At 33.9% G+C, this 23,568-nt stretch overlaps 1 protein-coding gene across 1 annotated transcript; it reads left to right on the forward strand.

The window, feature by feature from the left end:
* The first annotated feature begins 13,914 nt into the window (after positions 1 to 13,914).
* On the forward strand, positions 13,915 to 14,352 carry LOC120200998. Its single transcript, XM_039201695.1, has one exon. It carries the CDS (start codon positions 13,915 to 13,917, stop codon positions 14,350 to 14,352), a length of 438 nt encoding a protein of 145 aa, XP_039057626.1.
* Positions 14,353 to 23,568: the final 9,216 nt, after the last annotated feature.

A 23,568-nucleotide genomic window follows, 5' to 3' on the forward strand; every position in this document is an offset into this window, starting at 1 on the left:
AAAATTGATGCCCAAGTTCATATTTTTAAAACAAGAAATATATAATGCTTGCCCAACCACCGTTATTTTACAGTTAGTTGACTGCTCATATTTTGTTTTGAGGGTAGAATTAAAGATGTCATTGTAAAAGTGGACAAGTTTGTGTTTCCAGTAGACTTTCTCATATTAGACTGTGAGGCTGATGAAAACATACCCATCATTCTTGTGCAACCCATTTTAGCTATTGGACGAATCCTAAAGGGTGGGAGATCAAAGAGTCACAATCAATGTCTTCAACTCTATGAAGTATGTTGATGATTCAGATGAATGCTAATGCATTAGAGACATAGAATTAATGGAGGAAGATGAAACAGAAAATCTTTCCCAAGCTAAATTTGTACATATAGATGAGTACGATACTTTATGCCAAGATAAAAAATTTCTGACGCGGGAACACAAAAAATTTGTCCCCGGTAAAAATTTTCTAAATGAGGATTGTGAAAACTTTTGTCTTAGCAAAAGTTTTTCAACTGAAACAAATAACAGATTTCCTGATCATGAAACCAAAACGGGTTATGAGAATAAATTAGAGGAACAATCTATCTTCCTTCAAGCTATACCAAGTAAGATTTGAACCCTTGGACTTTAATGAATTCGTTCTCCCAAAATCATCATTACAAGATGCACCCATATTGTAACTTAAAACTTTGCCATCACATTTGAAATATGCTTATCTAGGTAGTAATGAGACTTTACTAGTGATAATATCTGCTAGTCTAACCTCCGAACAAGAGGACAGTTTGTTAAATGTTTTGTCGCATCATAAAAAAACTCTCGGGTGGACCATGGTAGACTTGAAGGGAATCAACCCTACCATATGCATGCACAAGATCAAATTAGAAGATAGTCATAGCAATTATGTGGAACAACAAAGAAGACTTAACCTGATATTGAACAATGTGGTGATGAAGGAAATCATAAAATGGTTGGATGCTGGAGTAATTTATCCAATATCCGATAGCTCATGGGTCAGTCTGGTGCAATGTGTGCCAAAGAAGGGCGGTGTGATCGTGGTTAAGAATGAAAATGATTAGGTTTTGACTACTAGAACAATCACGAGATGGTGGATATGTATGGATTACAGTAAGCTCAATAAAGCAACAAAGAAAGATCATTTTCCCCTCCCTTTCATTAATCAAATGCTTGATAGGTTAGCAGGAAAATCATTTTATTGCTTCCTTGATGGATATTCTAGATATAATCAGATAGTCATAGCATCGGAGGACCAGGAGAAGACTACTTTCACATGCCCGTATGGAACCTACGCGTTTAGGAGAATGTTGTTTGGTCTTTGTAATGCACCAACAACCCTTAAGAAATGTATGATGGCCATTTTCTCAGACATGGTGGAAGATTTCATGGAAATATTTATGAACGACTTCTCTATCTCAGGTGATGACTTCAACTGATGCCTAGATAACTTACCTAAAGTACTGAAGTGATATGAAGAATCCAACATGGTGATAAACTGGGAAAAATGTCATTTTATGGTAACAAAAGGAATTGTGTTGGGACACAAGATTTCTCACCAAGGAATTGAAGTGGATAGAGCCAAAGTGGACGTAATCAAGAATCTACCTCCACCAATCACTGTAAAGGGCATACTTAGTTTCCTTGGACATATAGGATTTTATAGGCGATTCATAAAGGATTTTTCTCAAATCTCAAAGCCTTTGTGTCTTTTGCTTCAATAAAATCAACATTTTATGTTTAATGATGAATGTTTGAATGCTTTTATAGATTTGAAGAAAAAACTTGCCTCGGCACCAATTGTAGTTCCACCTTCCTAGACGTCCCTTTCGAGCTCATGTGTGACTCTAGTGACTATGCAGTTGGGGCGATGCTAGGACAACGAAAAAGTAAACTCTTTCTTGTTTTCTACTATGCTAGTCGTATCCTTAACGAGGCACAGATGAACTATACCACAATTGAAAAAGAACTTATTACCGTAGTATTTTCATTCGATAAGTTTAGGCCATATCTTGTAGGAACTAAGGTCATTGTGCATACTGATCAGTCTAACCATTAAATATTTAGTTAATAAAAAAGATACAAAGCCTAGGCTTATTAGATAGATATTATTACTAAAAGAGTTTGATTTAGAGGTAAAGGATAGAAATGGTACTGAAAACCAAGTAGCATATCACTTGTCTAGGCTAGAAAACAAAATCATTTGTCAATACATAAAGGACATTCAGAAGGATTTTCCTGACGAGAAAATATTATTTTTCACGGATGTGTCGTGGTGTGCTGACATAGTTAACTTTCTTGTTAGTGGTATTATGCCTCTAGATTTATCTAGCCAGGCTAAAAAAATTCAGACATGATGTACGATACTATTACTGGGATGAACCATTCAAATTCAAGCAATGTGGCGACCAAATAATCAGGAGATGTGTCCCAGAAGAAGAAGAGAAGGAAATTCTATTTAATTGCATTTATCCCCAAATGGAGGACATTTTGGTGGAACGAGGACTGTAACGAAGGTTCTTCAAGCCGACTTCTATTGGCCCATATTGTTCAAAGATGCAGAAGAATTCTATAAGTCATGTGATCGATGCCAAAGCACCGAAAACATATCGAAGAGAAATGAGATGCCATGGAAAAACATTATGGAAGTCGAACTCTTCGATGTATGGGGGATTGATTTTATGGGATCATTCCCCTAATCTTTTTCTGACTTATACATTCTCTTGGTTGTGGACTACGTGTCCAAGTGGGTAGAAGCCATGGAAACACCCAAGAACGACTCCAAGTCCGTGCTGAAATTCTTGTACAAAAACATATTTGCGCGCTTTGGAACACCATGAGCTATTATCAGTGATGAAGGCACATTTTGACAATAAATTAATTGCGAAGACGCTAAAAAGATTCGGGGTGCATCATCAAACTGCCATGGCATATCATCCGAAGACCAATGGGTAGGCTGAAGTCTCTAACTGGGAAATCAAATTGATCCTCGAGAAGATGGTTAACCCAAACCGCAATGAATGGTCGCCAAAGCTGGATGAAGTGCTATGGTCCTATCGCACAACATTCAAGACACCACTTGGAATGTCCCTATTCAAGCTAGTCTATGGAAAAGAGTGTCATTTTCATGTGGAACTTGAACATAAAGCATATTGGGCCATTAAGAAATTGAACATGTACACCCAGCTTTCTAGAGAAAGAAAATTATTGGAATTGAACGAAATGGATGAGTTTAGAGCTCAGTCTTACTAAAATACCCGCCTATACAAAAAAAACGTAATGATGGCATGATAGAAAAATTTTGCCAAGGCAATTTTTCCTTGACAACAAGTGTTTCTCTATAATTCACGACTCAAACTGTTTCCAGGCAAGCTAAAATTTAGATGGTCAGGATCGTTGATCATACACAAAGTCCATAGCAATGGAGCAATAGAAATCAAGATCCTAGATGATGGATCCACCTTTAAGGTGAATGGTCAAAGACTGAAGGAATACAAAGGAGCACCCGTCATGCGCGATAAACCAACATCGATAACTCACGATGCCCAAGAGTTTGCTTTTCTATCCTAAACAATTTTGGTTGCCGAGGCAACCAAAAATTGAATTATGTACATAAATAAACTAAGTTATTTTATTATGCACGTTGTTTATTTTTTTTATTAAGATACTTTTTTTCTTTTTAGTATTCAAGGCACACGTGGTAGCATATGGTTGAAGCTCATGTATGGGAGGAAGCGAAACCCTAATCTAATTGGTTTTGGTGGTAATTTTAAAGAATGAAATACATATTTCCCTTACTTTAAGTCAAATCAAATATCTTCTCATTAATACCATATCTTTTCTCTTTCCATTTTTACCATTTTACCCCAATAAACCACACATTACATTCATAAAAAACCATCTGTCTCTCATTACTCCTCACTATTTCCTTGTTTTCTTTTCCCTCAACCTTTTCTCTTCACTATTTCCTCCAAACTGCTGCCATGATAAACCATGTAACAACAAAAACCACGGCAAAATCCAAGAAAAGTAGCCATATCCTCAGGATTTCAGCGTTTTCAAACTACCGAAGCTGAAGTAAGGTTCAAAAGCCTACAAAAATGGTAAGTCTATTTGGAGGACGACTTTGTTTTTTCGATGGAGGGTGAAGAACCCTTCGGACCAGAGGTAATGGACATAGTAAGGAAACATAAGTGAAAGAAATTTTCTGAATATCCAAAGGCGGTGGCATTGGAGATTATTCGTGAATTTTATGCACATTTAGGAGACTAATCCCAACTTAATGTTTATGTGAGAAGGAAATCCATCTGGTTCTCTCCCTCAGCCCTCAACTGTTATTTTAAGCTCGGCAAGGTGGAGGATCAACACAAAAAATTCCTTGTCGAGGTAGAACAAGAAACATACGATGGTGTCCTGGAAGACCTGTGTTTTGGATGGGCCAAGTTTGAAGGAAATGTGCCAACGCGTAAGAGGGTGGATCGCTGAGCCCTTAAATAGGTTGTAAAGTTGTGGAATCACTTCTTGAAAGGCAAGCTGATGTCGATTTCCCACAACGGAATAGTATTGGTGATGCGGTTGATGCTACTGCACTTGATCATTTATGGGCGAGCGATTGATGTTGGGGAGATAATCTTCGAGAAAATTCTTGGCTATATGAATAGGAATTGAGATAACCTTCTTTTTCCTAACTTGATAATTGCTCTGTACAGGAAGAAAAAAGTCCCCCATGAGCCATTTAAGGGCTTTATCAAGTCAAAGGAATGCATCACCAAAAAGAATATGCATGAACTTATGAGCTTCGATGATAATTCTCCACATGAGGGCCTGGAGAGCAGAGAAAAATTAGTTGTCACGGCCAGAATGGTAGTCGTGGTCACATCTACTAGAGAGACACATGAGAGACTCGAACGTCTAGAAAGTCACATGCATACTTTCTTTGGCTATGTCAAGGAAAGGGATGCACAACTAAATGCCTTATTCAAATAGTTATTCCTAATTACCAATGAGGACCTGCCACCTTTTCCTGATAAAATTCTAAAACACACAGCAGGCGGTAGTACATTTTATGCCTCGGCGCAAAATGTTCCCCTGAGTTCCACGCATATTTCCCTCCTTGCCACGCATGTATCTCCTATACATGAAGAAGGCCATGGCGAGACAGACAAATATCTCAACTCCCTCTTCTCTTAATCTGAGAACACCCAGGAAATCCCGCCCAAATTTTTTGAAGATGATGATTTCAATTTGGTTCCCGATCAACCCACAACTGAACAAGCATATGAGTAGTCCCCAGATCGCCATACTACACCAGTTCCTAACCTTGAAGAAAGTCATTCTCAAGCAACACCTGCAGAGCCCACATACTTTAAGGAAAAGCTAGAATCAACTAGTGCTCCGAGCATGATACCTCGCATTAAGTGAATAGCTGGTCGTGTCATTCAACCATCTCTCTCTTTGAATCCATCGAAATATATTATATATGAGAGCCCCTCCTCTAAAGAGATGCAAAACATGTGTGTCAAGTCAAGCCTCCCCACCACAGTAAGGTATTTTTCCCATTGCATCTGCATTTGCATTTAGAATAACGTAGGTTATTTTTATTATTCATGTATTGAGGATAATGCATCCCTCAAGTTTGGAGGAGGTGTTGTGTCCCACACTTAGTTAATAGCAGTTGATAATAATTGGTTGAAAATTTTGGTTGTCATGGCATGAGTATGTTTAGACTGTTGTTTGGAATAAATTGAGGATGGCCGATGATGAAAGAAGAATTTTATTACCTAGGCCAGAATTATTTTACATGACTGTTGAATGATAGAACTGACCTTAGGCTTGATTCTTTGTGAACTTGTTAACATGATTGTATGATTTCTCTACCTAAGGTGCTTAGACAATTTTTTGGAAAGAACTTTCTGTATGCCAAGACATTGAAGAATTGTAAAAATTTAGTTAAACTTCTTAGTATTTAAATTTTGTAGAATTAAAGGGACACTTCTCTGTGTAATGGCATAACCTGGAAACTCCTAAAAAATAAATGGTTGCCTAGGTATATGAGTGAATGAAAGTAGTCACGAGATGACTCTACTCGACTAGCTCGGGGGTGGAATGTATGCTCTCTTTCATCTATAGTGTGAAAGGGTAGGTGTGATGAGCTGATTCCCCCAAAAAATAAAAAAATAAATTGAGTTGAATAAATAGAAGTGGAAAATGTGCTTGACGAATAATTTGATGCCTTGCCAAAATACATTAAAGCACAGACTGGGTACAATCGCTCATACACACTAGCAAAGAATCCTGACTTAGGAAGGTACTTGACTTATATGACATTATAGGATATTGAGGCTAAACTTTTTACGGTGGGATGAAATTTTAAACCACATGATTGTCTTAATTTTACTTTACCGTTTTTTTTTCTACTGATTATTATACATTACTTGAGGACAAGCTATAACTTAAGTTTGGGGTGTGATAACTCCGTAAAAAGACTCTGTTTTAGTCTTTTTACTTAAGTTATTGTTAGTCTAAACATTATTTTCATAGCATATTAGTTGCATTTAGGTCATATTTGCATGTGGTGGATAAGTTTTGCGTAGGCAAGATTTATTTGACTTAACTTATGCTGCTGAGGAGAAAGGTCTTGTATGGATTGTGTGTGTACAAGAAATGACTTAGGAAGAACATTTCAGTCGTGACAAAACATTTCACAAGGGCCAGTGGAACACAAAAGACAAAGATAGTAAGGAACATATTTTTCTTGCCAATGTAAGATTTATCTTGCAAGTCAAAAGTGAATTTGGCGAACTGTTGATGTCACCTGCCAGCTGTCTGGCTGACCTCACGTGTAATTAAGCCCTTTAATAATTTGACCACCTTCAGTCTCCTTTCTATCTATAGTATGGACAAGTCAACATGGGTATTTAGGGAATATTCAATGACAAAAAACCCAAGAGAAATTCCCATTATAAATACCCCTTTATAGTTTCCAAGAAAAAAAGAAGGGGATGATTTACTTTAAGCATGGAGTAACCAGTTGCAATACCTTACCTTCCACCGTTCCCCAACTCAACCGTCCTTGGTGCCCTCCACAGCCAGACTATAGTAGAGCGGCGGTCATGCCTCGGGAGAGGCTGGTCGCTAGAGCAAGTGTGGTGCTGGTCAGAGTTGTCATGGCAGAGCCCCCTGTTTCGGAGTCATTCTTCCTTTTTTCTTTATTTCTTTGATCTGTTTTGGGCATGTACTAAACGACGATACTTGGTGTTGGATTTTTTTTTGTCGAGACAATTATTTTATGGTTAATGGATGATGAATTATGATTTTGCTTAAACAGTTTTGTTCATTGTTTTAATATTTTTTCCTAGACACTGTAAGAGCTTTCGAGAGATTGCCTGGTGCCTAGACGAAACATTTCTAAACTTTGTAAGAGCTTTCGAGAGATTGACATTTTTCTAGAAATTGATTCTTAGAGTTTAGATAATTAGGATAGATATACGTGAACAATGGAATAGATCTAGGATGGTGATGTTCTAACCTGCCTTAAAGATAAGGAGAGGGCTTCAATCGACTAAAGGGGATAAACGCTTGAGTATAATAAACAACGACTATAGTTCAATATGAGGAGTATTGCCCCAACAAAAGTCTGAAAAACCAAGGGTTGTAGCTCACGTCGAGTAGTATTTCCATAGAAATCATCATAGAATACTCCAATAATCATGTCGGGCAGCCTAAGCATATCATAACAATTTTTTCCTGACTTAGAATAATTTCGCTCCATAGAAAGGCCAACCTAAGTGTTATGTGAAAAGTCTGAATATGTGAGGTTATTCTATATATATTTGAATCAACTTTTTTCCTTGCCTTCGCTATTTTTATTTGTTACTTTTGCATATTTTCTTTTCCTCAACCAAACTTTTCTGCAACCACACTTCAAAATATTCTCATGCTTTAGTAACGCTTTGACACCTATTCATATAATCCATTACTAATTGTTTCTCTGTTTTGACAAGAATTCAGGGACTAGCTCATGACACCTAGTTCTAGTTATGGCGAAACATCAAAACCCCTACCAATCCCTGAGGATATAATAACTAACTTACCCTTTATTACTTGATTCGACTATGTACACTTGCACATATTTGTTTGCCTTAGCATATACATTTACAAGCGATCAAGGACCTTGGGTATTCGAGTCAAATATATGCACCGTAGTGTTTACACATAAGGTCATGCCCATCATATGCACTGAAGTGATACACATAAGACCGTACCCACGATATGCACCGAAGTGCTTATTTGATATGCAGCTGCTGCTAGGATCTATGGTATGCAAACTATACCCTGTCCCTCAATGACTTACTTGGGAATATAGTCTATTTTATTTGATCCATCCATGATCAATTATATTATCATAATTTAACATTGGGCATTCCATACCCGAAATAATATTTATAATAAACATCATATATATACTCATGATAAAAATCATATATAATAAAAAGTGATCAATGCATTTTATATTTAACCCTCGACATATTTAGAATATGTCAAATATATGATAAATGACATAAATATCATGCCAATATAAACAAGATATACTCATCACAAGTCCTATGCAATGATGTATAAAACATTCATGCATAATGTTATGCATGCATTGCACTCATTTAGACATTATATACAAGTCAAAATATAAGCCTCACTAAGCTTTAACTTGATCATTTACTTTTACTTTGGTTAAATCCCAAAATTTGTCATAATTTCATATCCTTGCAGTTTGAACTACCTTTAAAGAAATACTAATACGTATTAACCTACACCTTTAAAATATTATGTTTATACTACTAGAAACTAGACTCAAATACGAATCTATCCATGTAAGGTACTTCTTATAGTTCAATTTGTACAATTTATGGTGAATTTGCAAAGTTAACCGGCAAAATCTATTTTGAACATAATATGCTGCCCCGTTTTCTGACCTATCATCGGTTAAAAATTCATATCTTTATGAATATAACTCAAAATCAATTTTCATTTGTTCTAAACAAAACTATATTGGTATAATAATCCAACGGTATAAAAATAATACTTCAACCAGTTTTGTAGAATTTATGGTGATTTTATAAACTTATTGTTCAGAACACCAATCTAGGCATATTTCACCAATTGCATTTTCAACTTGTTCACTAATTCTATTAGCTCACCAAATGCACATGTAAGCATGCATCACAAATCACATAACATTTTAGGAGCCACCTCTTACCATAATAACTCCATCACTGGCTCATCGCAAGCCAATGTTTGTTCGATAACATAAGTACAAAATAAATTTGCACTCACTTGGTGTCCTTAGCTTGTAAATTTCCCTTAGGATTTCACATTCCATCCTTAAACTTTTCCTTAGCTTTAATATTGTTTAAACTTGATTTCAAGCACTCAATCTAAGTGGACATCATTACCAACCATATAAAAATTCAAACCAAATATTAGAATCTTACTAACATAGACATACTTTGGAAAATAAATCCCTACAAAATTTTCGATGATTATTTGATACAATTTACATATCACAACATAAATGTTGTCCTTAACACTCCCAATTGACCATTCAAATTCCATTTAATCCAAATTCACATAACATTTTTACTTGAGCTCCCAAACTTTCCATATTTGTGCTTTAAACCTTAACTTTTATAAGCTTTCCAAAAATAATTCAATTTCACATCCTAACTTCAACTTCAACACTCAAACATTAATTTCTAGCATAGTACATCAACTATTAAACACTTACATAACAATCCATAACTTTTTAAAAATTATTGATTTGGTCCCCTAACTTTTCATAAATTATAGAATAGTCCCTAAGTTTTTATAAGGATACAAAACTTACATATTTTTCCATAATATTTCTCATCCATATAAGCCATGGTCGAATGTTCCAAAGCTCATAGACTAGGTTTTTCATGATTTTGATCGATTTTGATTCCATTCAAACATGAAATCAACTCCCATCTAACCTTACAACATCTCTACAATCAAATCCCTAATCAATTTAATCAAAACACAAAGTTTCCCCCAACTTCTAGTTTGGTTGAATATCAAAGAAACATTTCTAGGCAGATTGAACATGTTATAATCATCATACAAGCTTAAAAATGAATTTACAACCTCAAAAGCCTCAAGATTCGTCATTAATTTTATAAATCCTAATATGAACACAAACCCTAGAATTTAGGATCTTTGAAATCAAGCAAGATTAGTAAGCGTAAATGGTACCAAAAGATAGTGTTTTTTCGTGTAGAACGATTTTCTATTTCACGTCATAACTCAAAATCCAAATGAAATTGTTCAAAAATCAAAAATAAATTTTCTCTCACCTTTGGAGAAGCTCACGACTTGGATGAGAAAAGGATGAACAAGTATCATGAAATTTATCATGTTAATTTACCTTTAATTTAAGCTTAAATAAATATTTTATTCATTTAATTGGGAAAAGACAAATTTACCCTTAATAAAACTTGATATTTACCATAAACCCAAGACACCTCAACCTTATCATCTTTCAAAACTCAAAGATGAACAAAATATTTTCCCACTTTACCATTTTGCCCTTCAAATTTCCAAAAATTATAATTTTACCACTTTAATCCAACGGTACAAATTTAACATGGAATTGAATCCTCAAATCCAATGCTTTATATTATTTTCCATCATTTTCAAATTTGGAAATAATATTTTTAATCCTAATTTATCATCCTTCAATTTTCTCGAAATTTCTAATCGATCCGATTTACTGATTTCTTACCAGACTTTAACCCTTTTTATTTTTCAACATAAATTCTGGATCAAGAATATGATTTCAATAAAAACCCACTCTTAAGAGTAAACTATCTATTTTTGGAATAAAAATTCTTTTTTGGTAAAATTACCACTTAGGTTCTTAAACTTTTCCCAATTTTATACTTTGGTCGCTAAACTTTCAAAATTTACATTTTGGTCACTAACAAAAATTCGAGGTTTTACATTTTTTTCCCAATTAAGAGGGTAGATTACATGTTATTCCTCGAATCGATCGGATGCTATTTTGCTTCGTGTTGATCTTTTTAGGTTTTAATTTATTTATTTTGTTGAAAGAGCCCTAATAATTATGTATATACTAGTGTTGGTCCACACAACCCCATTTATTATGTACTCCATTTGTGACGTTTTCATCTTAAAATGCTGCTAAACAAAACTGATTTTCAAAATCTTTCTTCCTATTTTGTATTACCTAAATTTAACTTGTAAAAATATTCAATGACAACATTCAAATTTAATTACAATTCGAATTAAATAAAATACATAAACATAGAAATAAACAAAGTTTACAAACATTCAAGTGAAATTCTAGAATTTAAGGATTCAATATAAATATCTCATATGGTGATAGGGGTGATAATGATATGTTTAAATTTTTTTGCTTTTTTATTTGGGGAAGAGGTTTTGATTTTTGAGTATTTGTTTGAGAGATAAGGAAAAAATGAGGAATATGAGTGGGTTAAAAAACATGATGTGCATCCAACTGATAGAATTATTATTAGATTTCATAAGAAAAATATGGAGTCGTCTTAAAGGTAATGAAGAAGAGATTTGTGTTAGCTTGGTTCAATTGAAGATCTCTTATGGATTTTAGCGATGAAGGTAACAATGCATAGTTGAGTTATTGCATTCCATTAAAGGTTCTGAATTGATTGTTCCTTGGGGTTGCTTTTCAAAAGCAGTGGGTAGGGTGCTCTGTGTTTGTTTGAGATTTTGTTAACTCAAATTTTAGAAGTAGGGTAGGGGCTATTTGAGGCTTCAATCCATTGTTTTGAATATCAAAGTGAGGCTTGATAAACTCTCTAAGATGTGTTTATCAAGTTCATGGAGAGTGTTGGAAAATTCTTGCGGCTTTTAAATTTTTACAATGCATCATTCCTTAGGATGCCATAATATCTTGTTTTTTGTCTAGCCCATAGCTTCAGTGCTTTTCAACTATTAATTATAAGGGAAAAGATGAGCCCAAATATTGGAGAACAAATCTAATGGCCTTCGCTTTTAAAGCTTGCATTGTTTAGTCTTGTATGCAAGTAGTGGTGGTTGGAAGAAAATATTTTTTTTGTGGGTTTTGGGTCCTTGCAATTCAAATCAAGGAGTAGGGTTCGTACTTTTAAGAATCCAAATCGATGTTTAGTAGGGGTTACTGAAGATCAATCTTGAAGTTCAATTTAATAATCTCTTAGAGTTTATATATGTGTCAAGAGTGCATAATGGATTAGCTGATTGTATAACATAGCAATGGGTTTCATCGACAAGCTTTGTTCTATGCATGGTGGTAAAAATATATTTAAAGTAGCTATGATATCTTTGAAAGTTTCCATGGAGGCAATTTAGGTGTCTTGCGGGCCGTAGAAAGGATTTCATCTCTTGTCCTATGGTATATCTTTTGATTTATGTCGTGTCATTAGGATCTTGATAATTTTTCACTCATTCTTGTTAGAAGTGTTATTTGAATGATTTTTGTTTTGCACAGTGATGTCTTTTATTTCTAAGATATATAGTTAGCAAGGGAGTTATTGGTTTTTGTGGGTGGGTTTCTCATGCAATGTTATATTTCTTAGTAGTTTGGAGAGTTATTAGTAAGGATATGTGTTATAACCTTTGTGGTTTTTGTTGATTGAGAGGGTAGATTGTAGGGTATTTGTCGAATCAAATGGATACTATTTTGCTTCGTGATGATCTTTTTAGGTTTTTATTTATGTATTTTACTGAAAGCGTCGCTAATAATTATGTATATGGTCGACACAACCCCGCAGATTATGTACTCCATTAGTGACTTTATCATCTTAAAATGTCGCTAATCAAAACTGATTTTCAAAATCTTTCTTCCTATTTTGTATTGCCTAAATTTAACTTGTAACCATATCCAATAACAACCTCGAAATCTAATTACAATTCAAATTAAATAAAAATACATAAAAACATAAATAAACAAAGTTTACAAACATTCAAGTGAAATTCTAGAATTTGAGGATTAAATATAAATATAAATATCTCATGTGGTGATAGGGATGATAATGATATGATTAAATTTTTGTGATTTTTCATTTGGGGAGGAGGCTTTGTTTTTTTTGTTTTTTTTGAGTTTTTGTTTGAGAGATAAGAAAAAAAATGAGGAAGATGAGTGGGCTAAAAAACATGATGTGCATCCAAGTGATAGAATTATTATTAGATTTATTGAATTAATTGTATTTAAGACTGAATTGAATGAAATATTAAATTATTAAGGATCAAATATATTATAATACAAATTTGTTTAATTACCACATGAACAATTTCGTTACCAATTAACATTCGGCGACTTGAGTGAAATCAAATTAGAAGTTCAATGATCTACTTGATAAATTAAGTTTTTTTTTTCAGTGGTCAAACTAAGATCCATCTTAATTAATTCGTTTAAAACTTATTCATTGATTTCCCATATACCAAGAATGTAGCTCATGCCCCATGAGTTTTCTCTCTCTACCTCATAATCAATTTATTTAATGCAGTCATGCAAAGCAATAATTCATTCCCATTTTTAAACATGAATACAAAAATCACCGTTTCCAAACAAAATCCATTTGTTTAGTTTCAAAACCAAATCAATCTATAAAAAGGTTCACTGAGAAATAATCAATCAATTCTTTCGTATGATGCTTAAAATATTACATGAAGAATAAAAATTAAATCATAGAAAAGTATGCACATATTCACAAACTGAATTTAAAAACAAAAAATCAAACACAAAAATGCCTTCATTTTCTGCCATTGGGTAGATAAGGGACTGTATATAAGCAAGTTGAGATTGTTGGAATTTGCAAATTGAAACAAAACAAACAAAAGATCAGTCGAATGGCATCTAAGCATATAGAAACTCACCGAGCTGGTGCTGAAGTATACCATGGCGCAACGCTTTGCAAGCAAAAAGCGCAAGAGCTCCTCGAGAAGTTCCGACTACCCAAAACGTTGATGCCTTGTAACAATTTAGTTGAGTTCGGGTTTAACCGGATCACGGGTTTTACGTGGCTGAAACAACAAAAGATCACCATGTTTAGGTTGAAGGACATTGGAATAAGCTCGTTCGCATCCGAGATGACGGGCTTCCTTGAGGATGGTCGGATGCGGAAGTTTACGGGCATCAAAAGCAAAGAGATGGTGATTTGGGTTCCTCTTTCTGATATTGCAATAGATCGATCTGATCCTAACAAAATCATCTTTACCGCTTTAATGGGATTGTCAAAGAGTTATCCTTTAACTGAATTCGAAATCGAACCAGAAGAAATTAAATAAAATTATTTCTTAAAAATGTTGAAAAAGACCAATATATGCAGTAATGATTGAAGGATGCAAGGAACATTTGTGGATTTGTTTTATTTGCATGGAATAAATATAAGTGTGTTTAAAATAAATATAATTCATTGTTTTCTGAGTCTTATTGATCTCTTGTTGCCTTTAAAATAAATGTAATGCAACTATTTTGAATCAAACGTTACTGAGGAAGCCAAGCATATCTTGCTAACTAAACTGATAGCTAAATGCAAAGACTATCTATTTTGTTTAACATTTAGAATCCCTTTGTAACACCCCAAATTAGGGGTCAAATTATGAGTTTCTTAAATTTATAGACAATTTTTAAAAAATGCAGAAAATTGAGGGACCTGAATTTGACCATTTTCTGTTATGGGTGAAAAATAAACCCGGTTTTCCCCGTAAGGTAAGAACCAAAACTCCCAAATTTATCCAATCCCTAAATTTTCCCCCACCTGGTCTCATCGCCCTTTTGTCGCCGATTATCCACCGTTCAACCATCGCTAGTGTACGTCTTCACCACCGATCGAACCGACATCCTACCCCGATCAAACCCTGATCGTCATCGATCCCATATCAGCCGGCGTTCATCGGGATAGAGCGTTTGCAAGCTGCGATTGAACCCAAAACCATCACCTCGATTTTCGACGTTTTCGGTCGCCTACATTGTCGGCTAGTCTAACCACCTTTCCCATCAAACTCCCCATTCCGTTGCGGTCAGGACCTAGTCGGTAGTGTCCTCAGTCGACGTGATTTTCTCCGGTCGCCGTTGGTAACGAACTCCGATCGCTTCCTTAATTATTTTTAATTGGTTTTAGATGATTTTTTTATTATTATTGGGGTTGATATTGGTGGTTGTTGAAGCAGGGAGTAATCGACTGATCAAATCTGGCTCCATCGTCGTCTCACACGCCGGCGTTGCGCGTGGGGATTGTTTTGGCCCAAGGAAATTTTTCAGAACCGGTCAACCCGACCCGACCCAGTCGCTGAGTCAACTAGGTTGAGTCAACTCGATTGAGTCAACCCGTTGAACGGTTAGACCGTCGACTTTGACCGAAAAAGTCAAATTTTTTCGAAAAGCTCTATTATATATTTTTAATGTTCTGAGTTCGTTTTTGAGGTCCGTTTCACCAAATTCGAACCCAATAAGTTGTTTTTCACTGATTAACCACCTGATTAGATCCATTTTTTGCAATTAAGATCCGTTTCTGATGAAATTTATGTTGTTGTGTATCTAAGGAATTATTGGAAGTTGAATTCAAGTTCGAGGGCGATCAAATTGAGTTTAAATGGTCGATCGATATGGCACAAAAATCGAGGTAATACATTACTACATGTTTCATGCTTTATGGAACATGTTGATATTGATTTCTGCATGGATGAGTATAATTGGTCACATGTATGTAGTGATCACTTCCTAAACTCGATCCGAATATTAAAAAGTCAGTAACCGAATATGACTTATATGGCTCGCTTAAGAAAGTGGAAGATCAATCGAAAATAATAATAATAAGTTCGGTGATTCGATAATAAATCAATTAACTTCAAGATCTGTAAATTTTGATTAATTTTTTCAAGGTTAAATACCGGGAATATTTAGATAAGACATTACCAAAAATATCCCTACGAGGTAAAATTACAAAAATGCCCTCATACAGTAAAAGATCAAGACTTCTCCGGATGACTATGATTAAGGAGACGACCTAAGAACTTATGTTTTGATCCACTTGAACTTTGGAATCATTGAATTAAATTCTGGATCTATATGGAAATTATAGAATTGCCCCTGAAGTGTACAATGACCAAAATTCCCCCTAAAATGTAAAATGACCTAAAGTATCTCCAAGTCATGGAATAACTAAATACCCTCAAGCTCAAAAATTATTAAATCAACCTAGTATACCATAATGACTTTATTATATGACAAAATTGAACTGAACGAACGTGCCATATGTATCTGAATTTCATAAACGTCTGAATTAATCTGGAAAACTCCGAAGTGACTAGGATAGACATGACTACTAAATGAACTAAGTAAACTCAATGACTGAGGATTAAGTAAGTGATTTGGATAAATTTGGGAACACTGATGAACTTAGATGATGTATTGTCCCTATGGGTTATGAACCACGAATTAAGTATATCGATAATTCCTAATATTGTTGAAATGTGAAAATGAAATAAAGACCATTGGAATACATGTTTGTCTCCTTAATATTTATTAAACGATGATTCTGAAGAAGATCTATGGTCAAGAATTGTTAGTTTTAAAGAGTGAATACCCTAGAAGGGCAACTAATTGACCGATCAACATGCATTAGTTCTGGGATTTGTTCATCTCGAGTTATTTTGATAATCCGATAGATCGACACAGATTTTAAATTTCTTGAATCTTTTTTTCTCCCTTATCAACTCAAATCACTCCGGTCATATATGAAAACACAAGTAACTCAGATGTAAAGGATCTTGAATACCCCATTTGGTTCAATTGGACTTAAAATACTGATAATTAAATTCATAATCTTGAATATACCTGATTGTTTGAGTAATGAATCACTCTCCGTAAATCTGAATCTAGAATTATTATGTATAAAGGTTCCTAACTTCCTTCCTGATGCACCTGGATCATAACAGAATTCTAAAGTATCAACTTTAAATGTATGATTAGATGCATTAGTAATCGAACCCTTTCAATAGGACCTCATTCATGAAATCCGATCAAATTACATCAGTTTCATATTTTCCATTACTGATAACTACCAAGTGCCTCTAAAAAATACTTGGATCATCTAGTGTGTTCCCCACGAACTACATGGTTGTCTTATATGTTTTGAAATATGTTTCACTGAAATTATTGATTTACTGGCTTATGAACCGTGGCTACATAGTATGTGTTTTCTGATTATGGTTTTCACTGAAAAATATGATTGTTCTTGATTTATGGAATCATGGAATTTACTGGTTTATGAACTACGGTTTTCTATTTTTACTGGGTATACTTGAACTGTTTTATTGGGACATTATCTCGGTAGACTGAAGGTTCAGCTCTGATCAAGCTGTTAAATTGTTACGGACCTAAGGTGACCCTTGGGTAGGCTCTCAAGCCCAAGGCACTCCCTTGGGTTAATAATGGGACTACATATGGTGTATAGGTGGAAATCAGTTATATGGTTTATTTTATTGTTACGTTCTGAGATTTTACTAGATCACGATCCAAATACTATGATTTCTACTGTAATTTATATGGGTAGAATTCTGGAGTATGGAGGTTCAGCCTTGATCCAGCTAGTAAATCCTTAAGGACCTAAGGTGAACATTGGGTTGGCTCCCTTTGCTGTGTGCTTAGGGTAAGCCCTTATGGATGCAGTTCTGGGGATCTGCATAACGGTGTTTGGTTGGAGGGTTCCACTATGGTTTTGAAAATATGTTGTAAATAATTACTTTTTTCAAAGATTTATATCTTTTCACTAGTTTTGGTCGGAACACACTAGACATCCTATTCGATTTCTTGAAACCTTGATACTATGAATGTTTTCCTATGAACTGAAATCTTCATGCATGTTACTCAAAGAAATATGAGTGGTACTGCAGATCATTCTGAAAACATGAATAAGTCTGAGTCAATAAAGAAATTTTATGGCTTTCCATTTATCTGCATGTCATGTAGCATCAATTGGTAGTATTGTATTACTGAGCTTCTCAATGCTCACTCTTTGACTCACTATTTCAGGTTGAAAGAATCAAACCAGTGTAGCTTTCGACTTCAGTAAAGGAGTTCCATCGGTGTTGCTTACGGAGTACGGTGCATGTGATTAGGGGGCATGTAGGTTGTAATTTGTTTTACATATTAGTCTGAATTTTTTTTAATATTGGGAAATTTTAATTTTGAATTTATAAATTATTGTATGATTTTATATGTTTTATTTTTTTCTTAGATTTTTATGTGGGTCGGTCTGGTGACCCTAATGTGACACCCCTAATCAAATCGGGTTACCCGCATCGGTCTGAGGGGTTACACTCTTGCTTCTATTCTATACTCAATCCCAAAGCACATATTTCAGCAAATATATATTTTCGATTATCAAACATGCATGGGTACCAAAGTACCATGATATGATAATTTATATAATATATTAATAAACATTACAGGAATGGAAGAGAGTAGAAAATTCTAAAAATCAAACAAAAATGCACTAAACGGCTGCAAACGATGCTAAAAACACACAAACTCGTATGTCATTAGCTAGCATTCTAGTTTCGATAATACAATTAATCTGCATGAATCTACATAATTCTTTGTTAACAAAGTATATTTACAATTTCTGCTAAGAATAATCTCTCTTTTGAAAGGGGACCACACAAACTCGTATGTCATGAGCTAGCATTCTAGTTTCGATAATACAATGAATCTAACATAATTCTTTGTTAACAAAGTATATTTACAATTTCTGCTAAGAATAATCTCTCTTTTGAAAGGGGACCATAACATCTGTTAGAGTGACGTTCAACGACTGGCGAGATATTTTTCAAAAAATTAAAATGTATTCTACAACTAAAATTTTGAAACTTTTAACGTCATTATGGAAATTCTACGTAAAGTATAATCGTTGATGAAAAAAATTAACCATTGAGTTGTTGCAGGGGCAAGTTTCAAAACAAAGTTTCAAAACTAACTATTCTTGAAAAGCATACTTATATGAATAGGTTGAATAATGTCTAAATAATATTTTTCATTATTTAAAAGTTTGAAACACATTTTCTAATTGTTTTCATGTTCTTGAATAAATATTATTATTTTAGATTTTTTTTAGAAATATTAATAATATTTAAAATATAAAATAAATTTTTATTAGAATTTTTTAATAATTATAAACTGACCTTGTAATTTTATGGTCTCTACTAAGTTACTCAATAGATATGAAAATATTTGTAATATAAAATTTTTAAGGGAATGGTTACCCATGATCTATTGTAAACCCATACTAAAGTTGTGTTCTTTATCATTAGATGATATCCTTGATTGGCTAAAAATAAATTGTAAGGGAATTGGGAACAACTCTTCGTGGTCGAATCCGAGCCTTAATGACAATAAAGATTAAGTTACGTCATTTGTGATTACTTCAAATATTTTTTAAGATAAAAACATGCTTTTGAGTCTATTTACTAAAAAATCTTTCAATTTTCCCCTTATTTTTTAGGCCATTTGTTATTACATCAAATAATATTTTAAGATTTAAAATGCTTCAAGTCTATTTATTAAAAAATCTTTCGACTTTCCCCTTTATTTTTAAGTGGATGAAACAAGCTTCAATCAAGAAATTTCAGCCTTGCTTACCAAGTAAATTGATAGCTAAATGGAAAGACTAACTATTTTGTTTAACATTTAGGATCCCTTGCTTCAGCCTTGCTTACTAAGTAAATTGATAGCTAAATAGAAAAACTAACTATTTTGTTTAACATTTAGGATCCCTGGCTTCTATTTGTACTCAATCCCAAAGCATATATTGCACCAAATATATATATTTGATTACCAAACTTACCAAAGTACCGTGGTATGATTACATTCTCAAATATGATAATTTCATGTATACAATAGGATATTAGTAAACATAACAGGAATCGAAGAGGGAGAAAATCTAAAAATCAAATAGAAATGCACTAAACGACTGCAATCGATGCTAAAAAATACACACTACTCATATGTCATGAGCTAGTACTCTAATTTTTCGATAATATAATTAATCTGTATCAGTCTAGATAATTCCTTATTAACTAAGTAGATTTACGACTTCTCTTAAAAATATCTATATCTTTTGAAAGGGGACCATGACATCTGGTGGGAAATTAAACGGTTGGCGAGACCTTTACCCAGAAATTAAAATGAATTTTGCAACTAAAGTTTCAAAACTTTTAACACGAGTTTCGAAACTTTACATAAAAATAAAATCATCGATGAAAAGCTAACTATTGATGTTTTTCTAACGGGTTGAAGTTTCAAAACTTTATCAAAAGTTTAAGATCAGATTCATATTCAGAATGAATGTTTGTTTGTGTGAGATGAGGAAGCATAACGGATTCTAATAAGATTTTGAGTTTAATCTAATTTAGTTTTGGAAGTCTTATGGAGCAATTACAAGATAAGAATTGTTGCCAAAGCAGATTATAGAGAAAAGTACCTTGTTTAAAGCTTAAATAAAGTGATATCCTTCTGCTTCGATGAACCTAATTAGAGAATCTCTGGAATTATTCTTACTCCAATTTAATAAGTTCGAATATCGATACTTGTCGAGTTTCATACCTATGTAATATGATCAATATGAGATTAAAGGGAAATGTTCATGTATATGGTAAAAGTATAAATCTCAAGGTGGTCTGTTATGTCTGAAAGAAACAATTATGTTCGTAGTTGCTCTAGTGGTTTGAAAGTGTTATCTGCCCAAAACTCCGATTATATTTTTCGATACTCATAAATAAGAACTCTGTTTTTCAAAATGATATGTATAAGACAGAGTCTGTAAAGGTAACTATGGGTAGAAGAGTAAGTCATTCCTTTCTATCTGTCGCAACCGTCTTTCGGTTGGGCCCCGGAATTGGCTTCGACTTGAAAAATGTGGATTGGAGTCGCCACCGATCATTTATTTAAAAATAAATGGGTTGATCGGATACCCTATTTCTTACCTGATCTGCGTCTTACCAGAAATATGTCGGGTTCGGGAGTCGGTTACGGTCAAGGAAGGATTAGCACCCTTGAACCGCCCTTTCGGTACTACGTAATTTCCAGTTGTCTTAATTAAGAAAAATAACAAGTTAAATTAAAAGGTAAAGTTTCGATCCTAATTACTTACTCTTGATTGATTTGAAAAAAAATCGAGAAATGTGTTAGATAAACAAGGTAAAGAAAACAAATAAGATACAAGGGAAAAATAAAATAAATAAAATAAGTAAGTAAGATAAGAAAAAATAGTAAAGTAATAATTATATATAGTAATATTTGAAAAAAGGAAAAAATATAAATATATATATATATCAAATTATTAATAAAATAAATAAGCTATATATGTACACCAAATACTTAAAAATAGAAAAGCTACCCTCCCAATTCACCGAAAATGGGGGGCTCTAGTAAGAAATAAGATAAAAAAATGGGTCCTCTAGGTTAGTAGTATATAATATAATGTTTAATAATGATAATGATAAAGACACAAGGTTTTTTTAAAAAAATAATAATATAATAATAATGAATAAAAAAAACGAAAATAATAAAAAATAATATAAATATATAAAGTTATAAGATATATTATATAAATAAAGAAATAATCAAATAAAAATAATTAAGAATATATATATTAATAATATGTATATAAATAAACTATTAAAAGTATAAAAAATATATACGACTAGATAAAGATAATTTAATATATATATAGTAATATTAGACTTATAAGTAAAATATTAAAGAAATATATATATAATAATAATAATAAAATATAGTAAAAAATCAAATGAAAATAATTTAATATATATATATACATATAATAATAATAACTTGAATAATAAAAATAAATGAATAAAATATCCATATAATAAATAAAGGGACTAATATAGATTTTTAAAAAGTTCTTTCCCTCCTTTAACCGAAAATCAAATCGGTTTTTAAAAATAAGCCTCGGGGTAGATCTAGGTTCGAAACTTCGAAATCCCACCCATTTTGGTCATCGGCGCAACCCACGTTTTGGGTTATTCGAACCAAATCTCAAGAAAAATAACGTGCACATGCAGAAGAAAGAAAAAAGAAAATGCTACCTTTTATTTCCTTTTCGAATCCTTTACAATAGCTTTGCCTTTGTATCTTCCCGTGCTTTCCTCTATGTTTTGTGTATAAATTGTGTCTTACAATAGTGAGTTACAATGGCTATTTATAGTACTTGTGGATCCTATCTTTAGGAGTTTAAATCATAGTAGAACTCTATCCTATTTTTTGAATCCTAGCAAAATTCTATCCTATCTTTAGGAGTTTGAATTCTAGTAGGACGAAAAGGTGTGTTGACAGCTGCCCCTCTTTGGCCATAGTCGTATAACGGGGATAGGGCAAAGATTAAAAGACACACTTTTCGTTCGGTGGAGTTGAAAATTGACTCTGATGTTTCAATAACTCCCTGTCGAATTGAGTTACGGATGACTCCTCCGTCGTGAAGCCGAGTTCATCTTGGAGTGATATGAAATTGAAGCCGTAGTTCGGAATTTGAATCAGAACGTGGCTTCTCGTTGCCCTTCGGTCTTCTTCTCGGTTTAAAGACCTTGGATCGGAATCGAACTCAGAAATCTTCATTGACATATAGCTTTTGTTTGAAAATGGTTGCTTGTCACTAAGGCACAGTTAACCCAGGTCCTCTTCTCGACTTGAAAACATCGACTGCAACCGGAAAGTAGTGCGATTGATGTGTCATCGAGCTGAATGGAATCGAACTCGACAATTTTGATGGCAGATAACCCTTCTAGCATTGAGTTATGCTGTAAATGATGTGCCTTGGAGCTGAGCGTAGTCGAACTCGAAGGTCTTTGTTGACATATACTCCCTTTTTGAGTTGGATATCCTTCGCCGTGAAGTTGAAATCCAATCTAAAGATGGATGATGCTTGTGTGCACGATTCCCTTCGTCGTGAAGTTGAGCCTGAAATTGGATATCCTTCGTCGTGAAGTTGAAATCCAAGTAAGTAGCATTGTTCAGAGTCCAATATCCTCCGTCGTGAAGTTGAAATTGAATCTGAATGAAATTTTGTTGACAAGCAGCGGTCCCTTCGTCGTGAAGTTGAACTTGCGTTGTCTGGAGTCCAATATCCTTCGTTGTGAAGTTGAAATTGGCTCTGAGATTGGGAAGTTGTTGTTGACAAGCAGCGGTCCCTTCGTCGTGAAGTTGAACTTGCATTGTCTGGAGTCCAATTTCCTTCGTTGTGAAGTTGAAATTGGCTCTGCGATTGGGAAGTTGTTGTTGACAAGCAGCGGTCCCTTCGTCGTGAAGTTGAACTTGCGTTGTCTGAAGTCCAATATCCTTCGTTGTGAAGTTGAAATTGGCTCTGAAATTGAGAAGTTGTTGTTGACAAGCAGCGGTCCCTTCGTCGTGAAGTTGAACTTGCGTTGTCAGAAGTCCAATATCCTTCATTGTGAAGTTGAAATTGGTTCTGAAATTGAGAAGTTGTT

This window comes from Hibiscus syriacus, unplaced genomic scaffold (genome assembly GCF_006381635.1).
Source record: "Hibiscus syriacus cultivar Baekdansim isolate YM2019G1 unplaced genomic scaffold, ASM638163v2 tig00006731_pilon, whole genome shotgun sequence".
NCBI lineage: Eukaryota > Viridiplantae > Streptophyta > Magnoliopsida > Malvales > Malvaceae > Hibiscus > Hibiscus syriacus.

Coding starts and splice junctions, on each gene's coding strand:
- LOC120200998 (XM_039201695.1), top strand. CDS start 13,915: ATGGCATCTAAGCATATAGAAACTCACCGAGCTGGTGCTGAAGTATAC.